At 37.3% G+C, this 21,188-nt stretch overlaps 1 protein-coding gene across 2 annotated transcripts in view; it reads left to right on the top strand.

Moving 5' to 3' along the window:
- PDHX (pyruvate dehydrogenase complex component X) overlaps positions 1–18,054 on the top strand; it is a 39,561-nt gene extending 21,507 nt beyond the window's left edge. Inside the window, exons 6-12 of one of the 2 annotated variants that reach the window (XM_088525758.1) lie at positions 3,082–3,265; positions 3,718–3,777; positions 4,064–4,211; positions 10,158–10,216; positions 14,188–14,346; positions 16,566–16,630; positions 17,646–18,054. In XM_088525758.1, coding sequence (XP_088381884.1) covers positions 3,082–3,265; positions 3,718–3,777; positions 4,064–4,211; positions 10,158–10,216; positions 14,188–14,346; positions 16,566–16,630; positions 17,646–17,907 — 937 coding nt within the window. In that variant the 3' untranslated portion in view covers positions 17,908–18,054. The remainder of the gene's footprint in view (positions 1–3,081; positions 3,266–3,717; positions 3,778–4,063; positions 4,212–10,157; positions 10,217–14,187; positions 14,347–16,565; positions 16,631–17,645) is intronic. The other variant, XM_088525757.1, reaches the window with a different exon arrangement.
- Positions 18,055–21,188: the final 3,134 nt, after the last annotated feature.

Here is a 21,188-nt window from a genome sequence, read left to right as displayed (position 1 = left end):
ATTTCTCATCTTTTCCAAAGATGAGATAGTTGTTCACTGCCTTCTCAGTACAGATCCCCATTACTGACCTCCAGCCCAGCCTGCCATCCCTCTAGATGTTACCAAGAAAGCTTTTCTTGGCACTTTGCTTGAAACTGAATCTATTGAGTACTGCTCTTGTTTCTGTTATCGAGTTCTCTGTTCGCACAAGTTTGTTTGTGAATGGAATTCCATACCTACTGAATGGATTAATTACTGTTTGTAGTTTTGCACTGTAAAAAGGTGCTATTTTTAAACAGTAGAATAATATTTAGTTAAACTTGCATGGTGCTCAGAATGAGTAATAATCTGTTTCTCGTCCAAATTAGAAATTAAAATTCCTAATAAGATTAGGAATAGCATTTTTTTTTTCATTCAGCGTCAGTGACCCTTGGCTTGAGCTTGTACCCCTATTATTTTTTGTTTATGCCTTTAAAGTATTGCATAGGGCTATAAATGTGACTAAGTTTCCTGATAGGAACTCTCAGTGGTTTAGGTCCTGCTTATGATTGATAACAGATTTTCAATTACGTATTACACTTGTAATATTTTTTTTCATTCAGTTTGAGCTGTATTAACTTTGTAACTGATAACAGGCACAATCAGTTGTCTTTCCTAATGGCAGTGAAGATTCATAACAAGCTCTTGTCTGTCCCTGATGGTTTGGTCCTTATCTGCCTTTAAGCCTGGTTGCTTTTAGTGGTCCTAATTCTCAGGGAATTCCTGGAAATCTTTAAAATGGAAGTGCCTTGAATTCCTTTGGTAATTTCTTTGTTTACAAGAGTGACATTCGGCTTATTTATTAAGAAGGGCTGCTGCTGTGAGATATCTTATAAAACTCATCCAAAAGGTGATTTCAGCACTTTATTACAACTTACCATCTTCCTTTCTATGTGCCTTTTGTCATTGGAAAGGAGAGCTTGTACACAGTGCATTACTTTATAGTATTGACTGAACATAGTCTTTGGGTTGTATGTAGGTTCCCAAATGTCCCTCCTGGTAGTTTATATTCAAAATACAGCCTCAAAAATGTGGCTTCAAAATGTACGATGAACTCTGTTTTCCTGCATCGCGGCTTAGCAAGGCTCGTGCATTTATGTGTGCGTGCATCGTGGCTTGGCAAGGCTCCTCAGCGCCACCAAAGGCATCACTCATTCACCAAGGTACAAGTACTGTTCTCTGCTTTCTTCACTGATAGTAGAAAGTCAGTAAGTGGCTGCTGAGTTTCTGTTGCCTGACACTGTCTGCTCACCGTCTCCCTCTTCCAGGGAGCCTCCCCTGGACTGAGCAAGGGGGTAGTCAGGGAAGATGACTGAGACAATTTCATAAAAGTAGCTGCCACCAGGGGATGCTCTCTGCTCTCTTCTGTTTGCCATCTTTCTCCATTCCTATGCTGTGTCCACAGGGTTTTTCTACAGCAGTTACAAAGGAACTATGCAGCCAACCCTTCTGAATTCTAATGCAATATCTACCTGCTTGACTTGCACAGAAATCTGTTTAATTTGATGTACTTTGATGTATCCTCCAGCTTCTCTTAGTTGCAGGCTCCCAATCTGGCACCTGTGACTTATGGTTATGCATTTCTTAATCAGCTAAATCATGTGGAACCCACTGCAAGAAATTTAGTGTCTTGTACTCACTCATGAGTTTCAAAGACTGAGTGCGTCTTCTTATCTAGGAATAAGTTCTATGTTGCTGACAGGGATTTCAGTTTTCACTGTGAAAGCTTCCAAAATTATTAAAGCATCCTGGCTTGGCAGGAGTAGTTTGGAGCATCTGTTTGCTATGTCATTTGCATTATATGTGGAAGCCATTTAAAACCTTTCCTTTGTTTTGAAATATGTAAAAAGTTACAACTTTATTCTATGTATAAGTGATACAGCAAAGAGATAGTCCTACTACTATCAAGTTAAAATGCTTAACTAATCTTTGGTATGTTCTAATATGTCAAATAGGGATGCTGCAATATGTCATGTAATTCCTTTTTTTTTCCTGTAAATTTTAATGCTATAGGATGATTTTCATTTAGTGAAAATTAGAATTTTCCCCCCATTATAGTAATTATATTAAATACTTATTTTATCATAAACACTTTTTTTTTGTTTATTATAAGCACTTAAGCACTTATTTTACATGTATATTGAAACAAATTTTGGCTGGTATTTAATTTTGGCAAGGCAAGTAATAACTTTAGTAGCAGCAACTCTGTCTCCTGAGGTCATTCTGTTTTTAATATCATTTGCTGAAATATGTATTTGAGGATAAAAGAATAAATAGGAGCAAGTCAGCTACCTATGAGTAAAGGTATTGCATAGAAGAAGAAGTGCTCTTTGGTTTTATCAGACTATGCCCACAAGAGGATAGTTTTTGTGGTGGTGTCTTTCGCCTCAGGGTAAAGACCCTTGGAGAATGCCTACAGAGCAGACAAGGTTCGGGAGCATGTTGAACAGAATCAGGTGCTATTCACTTTTTGTGTTTGATTCCTTAGTGAGTTGCTGATACCTTTTAAATAGAATGTGATGTATTTGAGCATATTTATTTCAGAAATGTGCAAAGACATGTGAATGACAAATGTTTGACAATTTCCTTTTGAGCATTATTTATAAAATAGCATTGGAAACCTGTCACAACTAAATAATTGCATGAATGCAAGTGATCACAAATAATAAATGAAACAGCTTTTATTTGAGCCTCAGAGGTAGACTGAATAAGTTCACCATGATATTAATGAGAATTGTTAACATAATGCACAAGTTACTGTGGGCTGTGATAATTGATGATGATGAATATTATGCATCTCTAACACAAATGCTTTTTGTTAGCACGTATTCTAGCTCTTTTATTCACAGAAATTGAGATCTTTTTTTGATGTCTCGCCTTTACATCTTGATTTTTTTCATAAAATATTATCAATTAAAAACAATTACCTTTTTTAATGTTTGGTTTGACAATAGATGTTCAAAAATAACAAAGCTGATAATTAGTGATGAAATAATAATACTTCGGGCATTTTTGAAATAGCTTCATTTTTGGTCAGTATTTCACTCTATGTTTAATTACTAGGGATGCTCTCAAACTTCTGCAAGAGAAGCACAAGGGCAAACCCAGTGAAGTGAAACCCGTGGTTTCGCCAGCTCCGCCCCAGCCTACTGCAGTGCCTTCTGCTCCACCGGCAACAGCTGGGACTTCTGCTTATCCAAGGCCAGCAATTCCACCAGTTTCCACACCAGGAAAACCTCCTCCACCGGTAACATTCCTGTTAAGTTCTCAACTTTTTTACAGCTAAATATTGCCGCTGCTGCCTACGTATCTATATGAGATGTCTGGAACTGGAGAAAGGAAGGGAACTGAGGCTACACAAATGTCAAGACCAATGCTTGCAATTTTTAGCATGTTTAAAAGATTGTACAGCAGTGTAATTCAAGCTGCAGAACTCTCAGAATTAGAGTCTACTCAATACTTGGTGTCATTTGCAAATTAAAGCTGTAAAAAAGTTTACCTTACTTTTCTGCCTAGAAAGGGGCAAGTCAACAATTTATTTTAATCCCCAAAGAGGAAGATTCAGCTGGTTTGGAATTCAACAGTACAACTCTTCCCCCTAATTCCTGGAGGATCAGGATGTCTCTCCAGACTCTGGAAAGACATGAATCCTGCTTTGTTTTTGTTTTCATTTCATTCATTCATTTTCATTCGGTACAGGTAATGCCTGTGGATGAATGGACAAGAAGCGAGGCTGGGAAGGACTTAGTGGTGCAAAGAGTATTTTACACACTCTAGCGTGTAAATACAGCTTGTTTGTTTCTCTGAAGTATTAAATCTAGACTGGGTTAATTTTAGACTGTAAAACAAACTTACTGCATTGATCCGAATACAATATAGTGGAATTGCACATTTACTGATATAAATCGTATTAGTTTCAATAGTTGAAATACATTGCATTTTGATATCTAGGGTTTATTCTAAATCAGCAGGAGTCACTGCTAACGCATCCAGAAATGTGTTTTCTTTCTTGCTGTCTAATACAGTGTATGACTTTTTTTTTAAGGGTGCTTTCACAGAAATCCCAGCTAGCAACATCCGAAGAGTTATTGCTAAGAGATTAACAGAGTCCAAAACTACTATACCTCATGCATATGCTGCTGCTGACTGTGACATTGATGCTATTTTGAAATTGAGGAAAGAATTGGCTAAAGGTTGGTGATTAAAGTGCTTTACCTTACTGTAATACATGGGACTAGTATGTACTTTATTTGGTTTACATCATCACGTCTGGGATATATTTTGTGGGGGCAGAACATGACACATTTGAATGATCTTTTTTTGATGTTCCATATGTTAGAAGGTATAATTCCCTGAGACATCTTATTGAGGGATGGGAGGACAAAGGTGTTGCTTTGCCAGCTAATGCAGTGGTGTAGACCTCTGCAGTTTAACATAGGACTACTCGTTATCCCTGAGCTTTTTATTTCATTCTATACACACGCAATTTTCAGATTGCACAGAATTTCTGTTTCACAGTATTCAGCCTTTCAGTAGTTGAAAGATCAATTTCTCCGTATTAAGGATAATTTTCAGTTATTGGAATAAAGATTGAAAGCTTTAAATGAAAATATGGTCATGCTCAGTCCTTTTCAGTACAATATTGAAGTTGCTGCCCACCCTTTTCATTTAATGTAAAGCTGTCATAAACGGTGAAGGTACTGTATAATTCTAAATGCTAGATCTCTTCTAACTATTACTTATATCTCTTATACAGTCTCTGAGGAAACTAAAATGTTCAGTTAAAAGCTATGACTTGCAATGAATGAATGAACAGAAAAACACTATGTTTAATAAAGTGTGGTAACAACGTTGCAAAGTCAAGAAAGAGTAAGGAGAACCTGGGTAAGGAAGGCCTGACTTATTGGTGATAATATGGGTGCATTTAAGTGAAGCCTCTGAGAGGATGAAGAAGCAAATCCAAATTGACAAGGAAGAGAGCTTGAAAGAATGATTGGGGAGGAAACATGAATTGCAGCATATTTGATGTGTCTCAATGGTGCATTTCTTGAAAATGTTGAGAAGGAAGTTAGATTGAAAAAGAGGGAAAAGACTCAGAGGTCTTCCCATAGCTCTAGGGAGAGTGAAGTTGGCAGGTCCTGAATCAGTACTAGGGGATGTACCAGAGGATAATCCCTTGAGGTATGTCTCTGTTGAGTTGCTGTAGCTAAACGATGGCTTAAAACTTCATTGATGACCTGGAAAAAATATTAAATATAATTAAAATTTCATTTCTTTAAGTTTATGTTTTTATACATAACACAGAGTTTTAATCAATCTGATTTGGGAAACTAGTGTGTGGTGGGTGTGTGTGTGGTTCCCTCTTCGCTCTTCCCTTTGAGGCTTTGTTAGTACTTGAATTAAATTGAATGTGACAGACATGAAAAAAATGTTATTTTTACAACAATGATGAATGCAAATAGTACTTCAGATGATCTTTAGGGGCACCTACAACTTGGTGCATTTGAGGATCCCAGAGTTAGAAGATTCAATTTGAACTGAAGTGAAATAAGGGAGTAAAGGAAGAAGGTGCTTTATTTATTTATTTATTTTAGTCTTTTTTTTTCTTTCTAGCAAGAAATCAGATAAGACAGTGCATAATTTTATGAATAGATGCCTTAAAGTCACACTATAGTTTCAGTTGTTGAAAGAAATGCCTGGTTGAAGTTGCATAGGAAGCTTTGAAATCTGTTGTCTTTGAACTTGAGTAGTTTTTTTGCAGCTATAATATTCTCTGAATATAGCTGTTCTATATAACATGTAGTAACTTGGCAGTGTTGTATATCTGTTTAAAACACTGTGAAATACTAGTAATAATAGAAAATGATGTTTACATAACCTATGTTTGTTTAAACAATAATGTATTAATGATCAAAAGTGCCTTCATGACTTTGAAATCTATATTTCATCGATTTAAAGTTGAGAGTTGGCTCTTGAGTGATCAAGTACTATCATTTATTCTACCAAGTGCCACTTGGTAGAAGCAGATAGGTATTTTAGTGACACGGCCAGTTAAGCTATTTATCTATCTTTCTTTTCGGTGTTTTGTGTTTGTTTTTGTTTCTTTTAAACAGTTCAGAGGAAAATAGTATTGGAACAAGAGTAGAAGGACAGCTTAGCTTTATCATGCGGATGTGTCTGAATAAGGATTTTTGAGGTTACCTTAAGCGAGACCTGATACGTTCTATAGGAAGAGACATCAGCTAGACTTCAGGCACCAATAAGTGTTCATCTAGTTATACGCTTGTCTTGCAGAGAATCTGATACTCATTCTCTCTCCCTGACCCATCTCTTTGCTGATACAATAAAAGATTTGCTTGCATCCAGAGTTTCCTAAAAACAATAATTTATGCTGTATTGTTTCTCCTGTAGGTAGCGGAATACAGAACTGTTTTGCTGTGCCGTTATAGCGTAAGACGTAAGCCCTTCACGAGTGTGAAAGCACTTCATTGTGATTTGCTCTTAGACATGCTTTGTTCTCTGAGTGAGTGCATCCCTGTGTGTAAGAAGTCAGGCAGAGGGGGCAGGAAACCAGCGTGGATGAGCAAGGAGCTTGTGGCAATGCTCAAGCAGAAGGCAGCAGTATACAGAATGTGGAAAAAAGGACAGGGGCCATGGGAGAAATACAGGAACGTGGTCAGTGAATGCAGAGATGCCACAAGGAAAGCTAAGGCATATTTGGATCGCAATCTGGCAACGGATATTAAAAATAACAAGAAAAACTTCAAATATATTAACAGCAAAAGGAAGATTAAGGAAAACGTGGGTCCACTGGCGAATGGGATGGGCACCCTGGTTACAAATAACGCAGAAAAAGCAGAGTTGCTCAATGCCTTCTTTGCTTCGGTGTTTACCAAGGGCAGCCCTTTAGAGCCCCAGGCCCTAGGGACAAGAGAAGAAGCCTGGAGAGGGGAAGACTTGCCCTGGGTAGAGGAAGATTGGGTCAGAGAGCACCTAAGGAACCTCGATACCCACAAATCCGTGGGCCCTGATGGGATGCACCCCAGAGTGCTGCGGGAGCTGGCGGATGTCACAGCTAAGCCGCTCTCCATCATCTTTGAAAGATCCTGGAGAACAGGGGAGGTGCCGGAGGACTGGAAGAAGGCCAATGTCACGCCAGTCTTCAAAAAAGGCAAGAAGGAGGACCCAGGCACCTACAGGCCAGTGAACCTCACCTCTGTCCCCAGAAAAGTGATGGAACGGCTCATACTGACCGTTGTCTCCAGGCACATGGAGGACAAGAAGGTGCTCAAGAGTAGTCAGCATGGATTCACCAAGGGGAAATCTTGCTTGACTAACCTGATAGCCTTCTATGATGAAATGACCAGCTGGATAGATGAGGGGAGAGCGGTGGATGTCGTCTATCTCGACTTCACCAAGGCTTTTGACACCGTCCCTCACAACATCCTCCTGGACAAGCTCTGGAAGTGTGGGATAGATGAGTGCACAGTGAGGTGGGTTAGGAACTGGCTGGATGGCAGAGCTCAGAGGGTGGTGATCCGCGGTGCAGAGTCTAGTTGGAGGCCTGTAGCTAGCGGGGTCCCCCAAGGGTGAGTCCTTGGTCCAGTCCTGTTCAATTTATTCATGAATGACCTGGATGAAGGCACAGAGTGCTCCCTCAGCAAGTTTGCTGATGATACCAAACTGGGAGGAGTAGCCGATACCCCAGAGGGCTGCGCTGCCATCCAGAGGGACCTGGACAGACGGAACAACTGGGTGGTGAAAAACCTCATGCAATTCCACAAGGCCAAGTGCAAGGTCCTGCACCTGGGGAGGAATAACCCCAGACACCAGTACAGGCTGGGGATCGACCTTCTGGAGAGCAGCTCTGCAGAGAGGGAGCTGGGTGTCATGGTGGGTGACAAGTTGACCATGAGGCAGCAGTGTGCCCTCATGGCCAAGAAGGCCAACGGGATCCTGCGTTAAGAAGAGCGTCTCCAGCAGGTCGAGGGAGGTGATCCTGCCCCTCTACTCAGCCCTGGTGAGGCCACATCTGGGGTATTGTGTTCAGTTCTGGGCTCCAGAGGTCAAGAGGGATGTGGAGCTTCTGGAGAGAGTCCAGCACAGGGCCACAAGGATGATCAGGGCCTGGAACATCTGCCCTATGAGGAGAGGCTGAGGGAGCTGGGCCTGTTCAGCCTGGAGAAGAGAAGGCTGAAAGGGGACCTGAGCAGTGTCTGTAAGTACCTCAAGGGAGGGAGTGAGGAGGATGGTGCTGGCTTCTTTTCACTGGTGGCACCGACAGACCTAGAGGTAATGGCCACAAACTGAAGCATCAAAAGTTCCACAGGAACTTAAGGAAAAATTTCTTGACAGTGAGGGTGACAGAGCACTGGAACAGGCTGCCCAGAGAGGTTGTGGAGTCTCCTTCTCTGGAGATCTTCAAAATCCACTTGGACGCAGTCCTGTGCCACATGCTGTAGGTGACCCTGCGTGTGCAGGGGGGTTGGACTAGATGATCTCTAGAGGTCCCTTCCAACCTTAAGCATTCTGTGATTCTATGATTCTATCAAATATATTTGACAGACAGAGGTTTATTTGATGTGCATCTCTTAAGTAGATTGTTAATCATAATAAGCATCACATATCTGTTCTGTGGCAAATGGGTACATGGATCAGTTCTCTGAATTAGTGATCATGTAAGAAAATTTCACTTAAATTCAGATTAATTTTATCTTTATGAAAGCATTTTGAAAGGCATGTATATTATATGCCCTGAATCATTCTCCAAAAGGGAGTAGCTGTGCTTCTTGAGGTGTGAAGCTGACAGTCATGATGGCAGTAGGCTAATATAGTTGTGTTTTTTGAGGATAATGTATTTATTATTGTGCAAGTCTCATATTTTTTCAGAATATGCTGTAAAAAGTATAAAATAACTTTGCTATATCTGTAAGCTTTGCTTCTCCTGTCACATTTGATTAAACTTAGTCCTTCTAGTCTCCTAAAGCTTTTTTAAAACAGTGCAGAACAAATCCAGCCTCTTCTTTCTAGCTTGTGTTATAAATTGCTAGCTAGCTTTTCTTCTATACAACTTTTTCAAGGTATACAAAAAAAAATAGAATTTATGTAGTATGTTACGTGTCTCTATGGTGAAAATTATGTAAATTAAGTATGTAAATAAATGGATAGTAAATCATGTTAGTGAGACTTAATACATTTTCTGCAATCTGGAGTGATTGGCATTGTTTGTGTTTCATTTCAGGTCCACACTGCTTTTTGTGCATATTTGTCTGGTGTTCACTTTGGGGAGTCACTTATCACCCATCTGTAATAACGAGCCCATCAGCAGCACTGGGGTGTGCGTGGTGGTGGTCGTGGTGGTGTTTGTTGTGGTGTCCAAGAAGAAGAATGTAGATTTACTTAGGGAGCCAGCCAGAGGGAAAAAGGTTGTGTTTTCTTTTGATTGAGTGGTTTTCTTGTTGTTTCCATTCATGTCTGAAAGTAGAACATAAGTGCCTCCTCCTGCAGGCTCAATGTGTGCTTGGAAGGAAAGGTAGAATGGGAGAGTGAAGAGTGGAGTGTCTGTATATAATGAAGGAGATTCGGAAGGAATTGCTATTAATGTGTTACTTATCAAAACCCCGATATACTTATTAATCTTTCCATTCTTTCCATAGTACCCACCCTCTCCTGCATCCTGTTGTGTATCACTGTTTCTTGTCAAATACTCAACGGCAGTAACAGCTCTTGGATGCCAGTACTTCTGTCTCATAACTGTTAAAATTGTTGTGGTTGGAGTCCACAGGAAATCTATGTTAGGGTTTGAACTGAGAGACAAAGATTAGCTAAATTCCCCTAATTCTAGATTTTTTTTTTCTGAAAATCAGACCAACATCAGGCATGCAGCTTTTCCAGCCTGTGTCAAGAAAACAGGATGAATGTCTGTGGTCAGGAGATTTTAGTTGAATGATACTTTTATTGTCCTGGGCAGAAAAAGTGTCCTTTGAAGATGAGTAACTGCAGCTATTTAATTATTTTTTTCTGATAATGTTTCTTTGAAGCAGGTTTGTTGAAACACTGGAATCTTGTGTCATAGCACAATGGTGATAATCACTACTCATAAGACTTTTTTCCTCTTTTTTTTTTTTCTCTTTTCGCAGATGACATTAAAGTATCTGTAAATGACTTTATTATCAAAGCAACTGCCGTTACTTTGAAGGTGAGTAAATAATGACTGTCATGAATATGCTTTATAGTAAACTATTAGAGTGTTGAGAAGTATTTTGTTGAGCATAGGTGGAGATATGAATGAGATCACAGCAGAGCTGCTAATTCTTCACTGCAGGATGTCAGTTTTTTTGAGCATTTCTGGTAGCCTACAGCATGAGTACAAGTCTCCACACTGTCTGCAATGTAAAATATCTGCAGTTATGAAGCTTTCCCAGTCTCCGTAAGCTACTTACTCTGATAGAAGCAGATGAGTTGCCTTCCAGTTTGCATTGATTGTTCTGCTTGGAAAATGCTCCCCATGCCAGTTAGCTTTTTGAAATTGCAAAGTTTCAGAGATCAATCTTTAGGAGCACTCCTATTCTTTGAAACTTGCCCTTCCTTAGTCCAAAGTGTCTCAAATACGATCACATTAAAAAAATTATTATTTGAATACAGTTCACATTTAATTTAAGAACTTTTAAGTGGGAACTTTTTCCAGACTGACAACTTGTATTTGCAAACCTCATGAAAAATAACTGTTCTTTAATTAACTTTGATAACTCAAAAAGACCTCTGACATGTAGTGAGGTTTGTGAGTCTGGTGGGTAACAGCAAGAGCATGCTTAATCCCAAGATTCCCAACAGAGTTTGTGGCAGTTTTGGTGGTGTTGTGCATTTGTGTTATCTTACACCCTCTTGGTTCCTCAGTGATTGCATGTCCTAGCTATATAACAGCCTAGAAGAGCCAGACTTTCCTGATGGCTTGGCATCGTGCAACACCCTCTTGGAGACATTTTGTGTTTGTGTATGTGCTGCAGCACTTCTCAGCAGTTCGAGTCACTTGCAGACAGAAGAATTGCACTTCCTTCGTATATATTGAAGAATAGGAACCGAGAGTTCTGGTCTACCACTTTTCTCTAGGGAAGATTAGGTGGAGTTACTTTAGAGATTATCGTATGTGTCATACATATGTTCCTGAGGTTAGATTGAAATAGCTTTGGATCCCAAACCAATGAAATGAAAGAATAAAGCGAATATTTTTTGATGTAAAAAATAAAAATTATAAACCAAATCATTCTGTTTTTTTTATTTTAAATTTTGTAAAGGTTCATTAATTTGACTAAAATCAACAAGGCACCTATCCATTCATATAACTATCCTATTGCTTAGTATATTTCATATGAGATTTTCTATACAAGTAATTCAATGTAACTTTGTTAATAATAGTAGAAGGAAAGGCAAAGAAAAGGAATTTCCGGTCATTTAAAGTAGGCTTTTTCACCTTTATATGTTATTTAGCTCTACTATACTTCTGCATAATCCTAGTTCTGTTGCAATTTTCATGTCACCTTAAAATATTATTTATGACTTGCATAGGCATAGTGGTAGAACAGATACTAAATGAAGATAAGAACCTCAAGTAATTATTGAAAAGTAAAAACATTTTCTCATAGCTGCTCACATTACATCGTTGCATTATACTAAATATTAATACTTGATCTATATATATTTACTTAGTCACTGAGGACAAGCACAACAATAGAATTTACACTTCTGCAAAAGCTTTTACTCTGCATGTAAAAAATGCTGTAGAATTCTATCTCTTCTACTTTAAATAACATTTTCTGTCATAATGTTTTAGACCTAGTTGCTCTCATTCAGGCATAATGTTTCAGATACTCAGGTTTCAATACTGTGGTTTCAATTATTTGCCATTTTTTTCAGAGAGAAACCTTACCTGTAAAGGTATCTAAAATAACAAGGTAGCTTTGAATAAATGTGAACCAAAGAAATTCAGAATCAAGTTCAACTTGATTATAAACGTATTTTATCTGTATGTGAACAGTACTCTGTGTATGTTTTTAAAAGATCTGTCCGTGTATGAAAAAATCTCTGCCTCTATTGAGTAAAATGCTAAAGCCAGTTTATAAATGCATAGATTAGATTATTTAGCCTCCCCCCTAACAAAGGTGGAGGTGTAAGTCATTGTAGATGAAATAGATATATTTTTCTAGAAATACATTTCTCTACCGTGATTTTCAAAATTCTAAATGATGATGTCTATGCCACAACCTTTGGCAATAAGCTAGATTTTTCTCATTTGTTTTAAGGCATTTTAGTAATTTTCTCATTTCACTTTTCAGCTCTAGGATTGTTTATTGGGTTACGGACCATTCCAACACTGGATTCTATAGCTTGCAAATGGAATATTAGTGCACATCTTCAATTTTACTAAGATAAATATTATTGTAACAACCTGAACTTTCTTCTTCCACTCCTGTAGTTACAGTAGGATAATCTCTGCCATAGCTTTTCTTATATGAAAATCTTGATTATTCACTTTTTGTACATGCTCTTCTGCTTTTATACTATCACTATTTAAATCTTATCAATTTTAAATCCATCTTACCTGCTTTCATAAAGCAAGTTTAAGCTTATGATGCTGTTTATTACTCTCTTAAAAATCCCTCTGATTGGGAAGGGACCATTTCTTTCTTCAATATCAAACACGAAGTAAAGGATACTCTTTGCAGGAGTATCACACAAATGAAAAGTTTATTACTGCTTTGGCAATACTTACTGGAGACTCTCGAGCGTCTAAGTGTATAGTCCTGAGTATAATGTTCCGTGTGCATGTGGTGGTTTTACATTTTAACCAGATAAAGTAAGGAAAACTTGAAGTTGGAGCCTTTTAGTAGTTAACATTTTGCAAACTTCATGCTGAAGTGGTTATATAATAATATATAATGATATTCACTTGGATAGTAAGATATAGCCGCTATGAAAAAGCCCTTAATTTTTAAAAGCCAGTAGAGCTTTCCATAAGACTCTTGCAAGTATGAATAATATTGCAGTTTTAGCCTGCTCACCTTAAAAGGAGGAAAAAGAATACATTTGCTGCTCCCTTATTTCTTTTTCTCCCAATTTCTTTTCCTTGAATTCAAAACCAAAGGTTTACTTTTTCTCTCCTACTAGCATTTGAAGTTCAGCCTTAAATGTGTACCTTGTAATGGTTAGTGTTATGTGTGAATAAGTAGTGTTCACTTATTCGTTTAGTATTGTTCTGAATTGGGAGAGATTAGTACCCAGGGCAGCAATGAGGATATTATTCTTTGTTGGAGAAGAAAAATTGGTATAAAAGGTCTATGTGTCTATGTATCTATGCACTGAATGCTATTTTTGGATTTCTTAGTCCATAGAAATAGGATCTTTATTTCAGCCAACATGTTTGCATCCAAGTTGATGTCCTCCAGCAATCTTACATGTTGCTACTCCCTCTACTTCCCTTTCTGTAGGACAGGCCCGCAGCTTGCAGCGACTAGGTCAGTGCTGAGCAGAACTGAATTGTAACCATTAAGCTACCCTTGCATCTGTTACCTGAGACTTCACCTGCAGGCTTCCTTCCCTGAGCTGATGCAGCTTTATATGGTAAACTCAAAGGCCTCGTTGAAATTATCATCAGTGTTATCTGAATTTTAGTTCTGAGTTGTACAAAAACAAATAAAAAATTAATCCATATCCAGTGCTGCTTTTTTGGGAAAGGGAAAGGACACTGCTTTGTACTTCTTACATGCTGGGCAATTATAAAGTGGCATCTGAGAGCCCTGAAGGAATTTGGAGGCTTCTGTTAATTTGATTTTCCAACTGCACTAAAAAAAACCTTTCTGGCTGCTCCTGTGGCATACATCCCCACTTTTTTTTGACAAAATAGACTTAAGTAGATGCAAGCTGATCATGCAAATCTATTCTTAGAGCCTCATAGTGATTTTATTGTTTTTCTTGTTTTACTAAGTGCAGTCCCAGTGACAGATGTGACCTGTTCTTTAGCCTTCATTTGCAAACAGCGGTTTGTGATGCACTAATTACTTTGCAAATGCCTGTGTATAACTATGCATCTTAAAGGATTTTCCTATTCCTTGATAATTGGTTGCACCGTTATTTTTTTAACAGCTGTGTCTTTTTCTTCTCCTTCTTTTCCAGCAATTGCCAGATGTGAACGTAACCTGGGGCGGAGAGGGCCCCAGGCAGCTGCACTCCATTGACATCTCTATTGCTGTGGCAACAGACCGCGGTCTCATTACACCAGTCATAAAAGATGTTGCTGCCAAGGGAATACAGGAAATTGCTGCCTCTGCAAAGGTGGGTCTTAAATGCACAGTAAATTGAGGAATATAAAAGCTATGAAGCTTCTTGTTACAGGGAATGTAGCATGACCCAGATACATACAAATAGTAACAGAAGCAGTTTCAGAATGGATCGAAAGCTGTGTCTGTATTTCTTCAAGAAAATTTCTTCAAGGTTGTCATATGCTACATTTAGATCCACCAAAGTTGTTTTTATTTTCTTTTTTCTTTCTCTAGATGCAGCATATAAAATCTACTCTATGATTAGTAATAGAATTAAAAGAAAGGTATTATTAAAAGGATAAGGTAGTGAGGATGTACTACTGTGACATGGTATTACAAACCCGAGCTATCAGAAGATTATCTTATAATATTCTTTGTAGGCTGTCCTACATTTCCTGTGATGAGAATGTACACTTGCTTTGTATTTAATAGGGCCACTGTAAGATAAGCATTCCCTTTTCATTTCAACAGAATGTGTGTAACATAGGTTACACTAACCTAAATGAATTCAATCATAGAGATGAGTTGGACAAATTAGTTGTCCACACCAGCATAGTTTTTCTTTTCGACTTTTCTACTGAGTTAAATATACACACATGTAAATAGGCTGTGAAACTGCATCTGCTTTTTTGTCTCAGGCATTTGACAGATGTTTTCTGTCTGCTTTGCTTTATGTTCCCTTCTGCTCAATGTAAATTCTAACTTATTTCCAGGTCATATGTATCCAGTCACCATATTTTCATCATTTCAGCAATTTTACTGCACATACACATTACACTTATAGTGACCCTATCATGCTGATGAGCTCTGTTCCCTTGACTGTTGCATTCTGGTTCGCTACTTACTTACAGATGAATTAAAGTCTTTTAGTTCTTTATGAGCTATTTTAACATGTCACTGTCTCCATTCAGAAAGTATTCTAGAAGAAATTTTCAAGGAAACAAAAATACTTTATAACTCAAGGGGAATTGGCTGATGAAAACAATGGAGGACGTATGTGATGCTTTTATGCAGCCACTAGTTAAAATCAATTGACAAAGCAAAGCAATTTGACATGTGTGAAATGAATTGATTATTCTTAGTTTATATTCTCAGACTATTCAAGTAACCCCTGCACAAAAAAAGCACAATATTTTGACATCTAAAATTATTACAGTTATGTTATAGAGACCAAAAAGCTCGGTTTCATTGGACTAGTATTTTTAGCCATGAAAGAATTAGCTAGGTATTGTATTTCCCAAGATACTTGTAGCACAATTTTAATCTAGATTCACACATTTTCATTGTGGACTACCTTAGAGACTAATTTGTTCTGCTGAATATAAAACTTCTATCTCTAAGTGCTAATGGTTTTGACTCATCTACTACGTCTTTATTCTGCACCTGTTGTCCTTAATGCTCAGCTGTAGCTATATTTCCACTTTGCTGACTTTTCTTGACAAAAAATAGCAGCATTTTCCTAGATAGCCGTGTTTGATGTGTTTGGAAGTAGATGCAGGGGATTACCTGAATATCAGCCAGGGAATTCTTCAAAGTCCGATGGGATCTTGCAACACGGGGTGGTGATCATGAAATTTTGGGAGATATCATGGAAAACTCCTAGAAAGTATGTGGGGTAGGAGGGTCCTAGAAAGTCTGTAGAAAATACCTGGAAAGGGACAGGGAGTTTCTTTGAAAGCAGAAGGTGGAAATCCTTAACATCAATTGTGGAAGCCCTTTAAAGTAGAGGCAAAGGTTTCTAGAAAGCACATGTCTGTGTGGGGCCATGGATTGGGGTGAGACAGATTCCAATAACGCCTTTTCTAGGTAGATGAATGATTTGCTGGAAAAATTACATTCCCTCTCTATCCATCTGCTAGAGAGTGGCAGGTTCTTTAAACAAGTGTGTTAGGAGGAATACTACGAATTTGTCCCATTAGTGTATCATAGATATTCTTGTTGTCTAAACACCTGGGAAAAATGACAAACTTTTCTGTGGTGGAAAGATTGTGAGAGGATGTACGTGTTTTATTAAACAGCCGCCGTAGCTGGGACAATCTGCCCTAGCCTCTATCAGATCATTGCAACTACAGCAGCATTGTTGCTAGTACATTTGCCTAAGTTAAAAACCAGAAGTCTTCTTGCTATGGCTGTGTGGTACTTGTAATATTTTAGTGAAGTAAAAAGAATGAGAGTCTAGTACAATGTTTTCATTTCTTTTTTCTCTCCTTTTTCATCTTTTAATTTCCATAGGCTCTAGCAAAGAAAGCAAGAGATGGGAAACTATTACCGGAGGAATATCAGGGAGGATCATTTAGGTAAAACTTTCTACCAGTATTCAATACTTGCAGTATGAGTTTTTAGCTGTCTTATCCCCACGTATTCAACTCTGTGTTCTTGCACAGTCTTGTAAAATCTTGCTTCATTTAAAATCAAATTACAACTGATTAATTTGATTATATATTTATTAAATAACTTTTTTATAAACTAAGTAAAAAGAGCTAGTGAGCTAGTTTAATAAAAGCTAGTGGCTTTTGGTAAACAGTAGCGTGAATGTAGTTATATAGTTGCAGTTACTCAGCTCACCTTTTCGTTTTAAGCTTCTAACAATGTATTTGACAAACAATAGCATTAAGCAACATTTTACTTTTGCAAATTTTAGCTTTCGCTTAGTGCAAATTTTTTAATAATAACTATCTTCTGCACAAATACTTCAGTAACATACAGAAGTGTGCCCAAGCTTCAACTCTCTGGAGTATGTGATATAAAATGGTGTAATGAATCTAGTTTTCACAAGCCTTTCAGCAGAGAAAGCTCATGGAAATTCGCAGGAGTGGCTAGTTTGTTTGTTTTTCTTTTATTTTTGGTAAGAATTCCAGTGACAGAAGTTACATACGAGATCTTCTGTGTAGCTGGCCAGCTGACTGGTAGCCTGCAATCTATCTACTGCCTCTTTGGGAAGACAGTAGTTATCTGCCTATGGATGTTACTACTGTTTCCAAAATGGCAAAATTCCTGCAGCTGCCTGTGTCTCTTATGCTTGCAATGCAAGAATATAGTCCTATAAACAACTAAAATGTTTAAAAACAAAGAAACAAAAAAGGTGAGTTGCGATTTTAAACCCCACTCCCCCTGCAAATCCCAAACAGTTTAGAGTTTGAATGTGTCCAGTTCAGGTTTATTATAATGAACAGGACTAGAGGACTAGCCTTGGGACAGAAGTTAGCCCATAGTAGTCATGGCGTCATTATATAACATATATAATATGCTATATAGTATATTTATTAATATGTATTTTTGACATTACTGATGTAATTACTCTTTTCTATTTAGTATCTCCAATCTGGGCATGTTTGGCATCAGTGACTTCATTGCAGTCATAAACCCTCCACAGGCCTGCATCCTAGCTGTGGGCCGAGCCAGAACAGAGCTCAAGATTGTGGAAGATGAAGAAGGGAATGAGAAACTTAAGCAGCATCAACTCATGACGGTGACTCTGTCAAGTGATGGTCGGGTGGTAGATGATGAACTGGCTTCAAAGTTTCTGGAGACCTTAAAAGCCAACATAGAGAATCCGATGCGACTTGCCTTATGATGAACTCAGTGAAGATTGCTTCCTGCTTTGGCAACGTTTAGAATCCTGTTACAGAAAAACAGCCCCAAGTATGTGTAGAGGAAATAAGTAGTGTCAGATGGACAGTTAAAATAGTTAATTTATTTGAAGTAAACTGAAAAACTGTTAGTTTAAATCTTTTCTGGTCATTTTCAGTTCTTGTTTTTTTTATATGTGAAACTGAAATGTTTAAATATAAGATTAACATATTCTAGTTCTTTAGATGTATAGTACTCATGGCACATAATATATGAAAAGAATAATCAATCTTTTCTATAAGGAGAAGTAAAAATATTTTATTAAATGTAAAAGGGAATGAGATGCTTTGTCTAAGAACAGCTGTTACAGTGGGGAATGCAAATGCCATAACCAAGTAAAATCCTGCTATGAGTTGTGGTCAGTATCAAGATCATTGAGTGCCTAAACTACACTGCTAGCACAGAAAGTTCTTCGGTTTACAAAAGACTTGCTGTCATGTTGTACCATCTCAACGAGTTTGAAATAATACTGAGATTCTGATGGAGATTTCAAAGTTTTCAACTTAAGACCAAAGAAGTTAGAAACCAAAATTAGTTTTGGTCTGATTTTGGTTACATCACAGACTTGACTATTCTATATTTAGACTTTTCTGTGAGCTGCAGTGAGGAGAATAAGATTGATGTGGAGATAAATGGAGGAAAGAAATGGCAGGAAATTTTGACATAGATTAAATTAGATCCTAAAGAAAGACACAATGTCTCAGAGTATTGAGAAGTATCTGACTATCCATAAAATCAGATCTTATTAAAATAAGTTTAAACTGCAAATGGATCTCCTTTTTTTTTTTTCTCTAATATTTTAAGATCACCGCTTAATCTAATGCCCCAAAGAATATAGAAAGGAGTATAAACTTGTCTGAACAAATAAGTCCTCCATTTAGGATAAAATATCAGCGTTGCAATTGAAATAAAATTTAGTGAAAAACAAATTTATTGTGTAGGAAATAACAATAGAGGTATTCTAATTTTCTCTGAACTTAGGAGCTGCTCTTTCTCTCAATGCCACAGAATATTAATCTTTTTTTTTTTTCCTGGTCCTCTGAGGTAGGTTTTATATAACTTAAGGCGAAGTTAAATGTGCAGACAGATTTAGCTTTGATCTCATGGAGATCTCATAGTATGAAAGGTCAGGTGTTGCACACTGCGTATTTGTTGAATAATGTTGTGCTTTGAATGGATAATACTAAAAGGTAAGTACAAAGTGTTTCATCATCGGTTGTATATTGGATTGTAACTCTGTTGGAGGCTTATGTGCCTGAAATTGAGATGAACAGAAATGGCTGTGTTTTTTTCCTGTGTATAGATGTGCATTGTATGTTCTTGAAAGGAATTACCTGCGTTTACAGGACCTAGTGAGAATATAAATTGCCAGTAATATTCTGGGAGTTTGTGTTACTGTTTGTGTTGCTGTTATTATTTTAAGATTCAGAGGACTTTATTTGTTTATGGCAGCAGCCATAATTAAAATGCCAATAGCAAGGCTAAATCTGTTGCTAATATTGAGTGTTTTCACAAAATGATTTTTTCTTTGGCTTGCTCCATTGCCAGCAGTTCCAGAAAACATCTGTCATACAGTGGTGAGAGAAGAAACTTTTCATTATGGATTTTTTTTTTTACTGTGCAATTACTTTTATACTCTTCCTGTATATGCAGAAGTCTTTCACTGATAAATTGTATTCAAAGTTGGTTGCATAAGAATTTACAGTTTTGGATGGTTATCCATTATTTTTTTTCTCCAAAGTTGTCAAGCAATTCCAGATAACTCTGAAAGGAGAGGAAAAAAAAAAAAGAAAAAAAAATAGATATATTTTGTCCTTAATAGTATAATTCAACAAGTTCTTATTTGTTTCTATAGCTAAATCTACCACCAGAATTCCCAGTGTAATTTAAAATCTGATATACTGTTAATACTCTGTAGTATTGCTGTGTGCTCTGCATAATTCTACTGTTCAGTTGGCCACAGTAAAGGGCTGCTTGAATATTTTTATATGCTGCTATATATATATATATATATATATATATATGTATTGCAGGTAAGTATATCATACAGATTTCTTTTGGGAGCCACTGGAAGGTGCTATTGTATGTAAGTATGGAATATTTACCTAATGACTCATTCATGTGGAGATTAATCCATTCCACCATGCATGTTCTATGCAAACAGTTGAAGGTATTGCAACTTTTTCTCCAGGTTAAACAAACAAGCAAATTTTTAAATTCTATTTCTTTACATCAGTCTGCTTGCAAGCTGAATTGTACCAATCAGTAGCATCTCCTTTAGCAGAAATGAGATGATTTTTTACACAAATCAAAATAAAACATTAGATGTGTTCTTGGAGACTTTTGGCACTTTCAGATGACAGCGATGGGTAAAATGGCTCAGAAGACAAACTGTAGAAATGGTTACAGTTGTTACATGTGTAGCAAATTTGCCTGAAAGTAGGAATTTGGAAGTAAAAATATCTTTTCAAGTTTTGCTCCTTAAAATGTTTGCTGTCATCATCTCTTTGAAATGTCTTAGCAAGAGGTACATGACAGCATCTAACTTCCTGGAGAATAAAAAAAAAAAGAAAATAATTTGAAAAGTATGCTAATGTCTGCTGGCAATATCTACATTTAGGATTTTTTTGGGGAAGCCTGCTTTCTTCATTTATATTTTAAAAGAAAAAAGAATTTTAAAAAAGGGGTAGTGATTTATTTCAGATAGACTTGGTGATTGCAAGTTGTGAACTGCATATGTCACGCTTAAATCCTGAATTATACTGCCAGAATCTGGGATGTTGTTAGAGCTTTTTTGTTTTGTTTTGTTTTTTCTGCGCTATATTCCTATGAAATAAAATCTCTAGAGTTACTGTTCTTACCTGCACCTGAACCCCACTCCTGTGAGGTGAATGGACTGTTATTATTTTCACCTCATGCTTTGTGCACACGTTCATCTGTGCGCATGCAGAATAGAGGGACGTTCTCTTTTGTTTCAACTAATGATTAATCCAGAATACAACTGAACTTGAAAATTGAGCAGGAAGGCAGAAGTATGACAAATAATGATAATCCAAGAAACAAAATCTGAGCGCATGTTTTTATTTACCTACTATGGTATTGCATAGGAAGTCGCAATGTTTGATTGCATCTATTTGCAGAGTTAGGGGAAACAAATTCTGCGTCATTGGAAATAAATGTCTTTGACGTGTTTTCACATGCAATAATTTAAGCCAGAAATGAAAG

The sequence above is a fragment of the Tinamus guttatus genome, unplaced genomic scaffold, assembly GCF_059628265.1.
Source record: "Tinamus guttatus ecotype Peru unplaced genomic scaffold, ASM5962826v1 Tinamus_guttatus_pri_ptg000240l, whole genome shotgun sequence".
NCBI classification, from domain to species: Eukaryota; Metazoa; Chordata; class Aves; order Tinamiformes; family Tinamidae; genus Tinamus; species Tinamus guttatus.
Note: the sequence above shows the minus strand (reverse complement) of the source record. Positions and strands in the feature narration are given on the sequence as shown.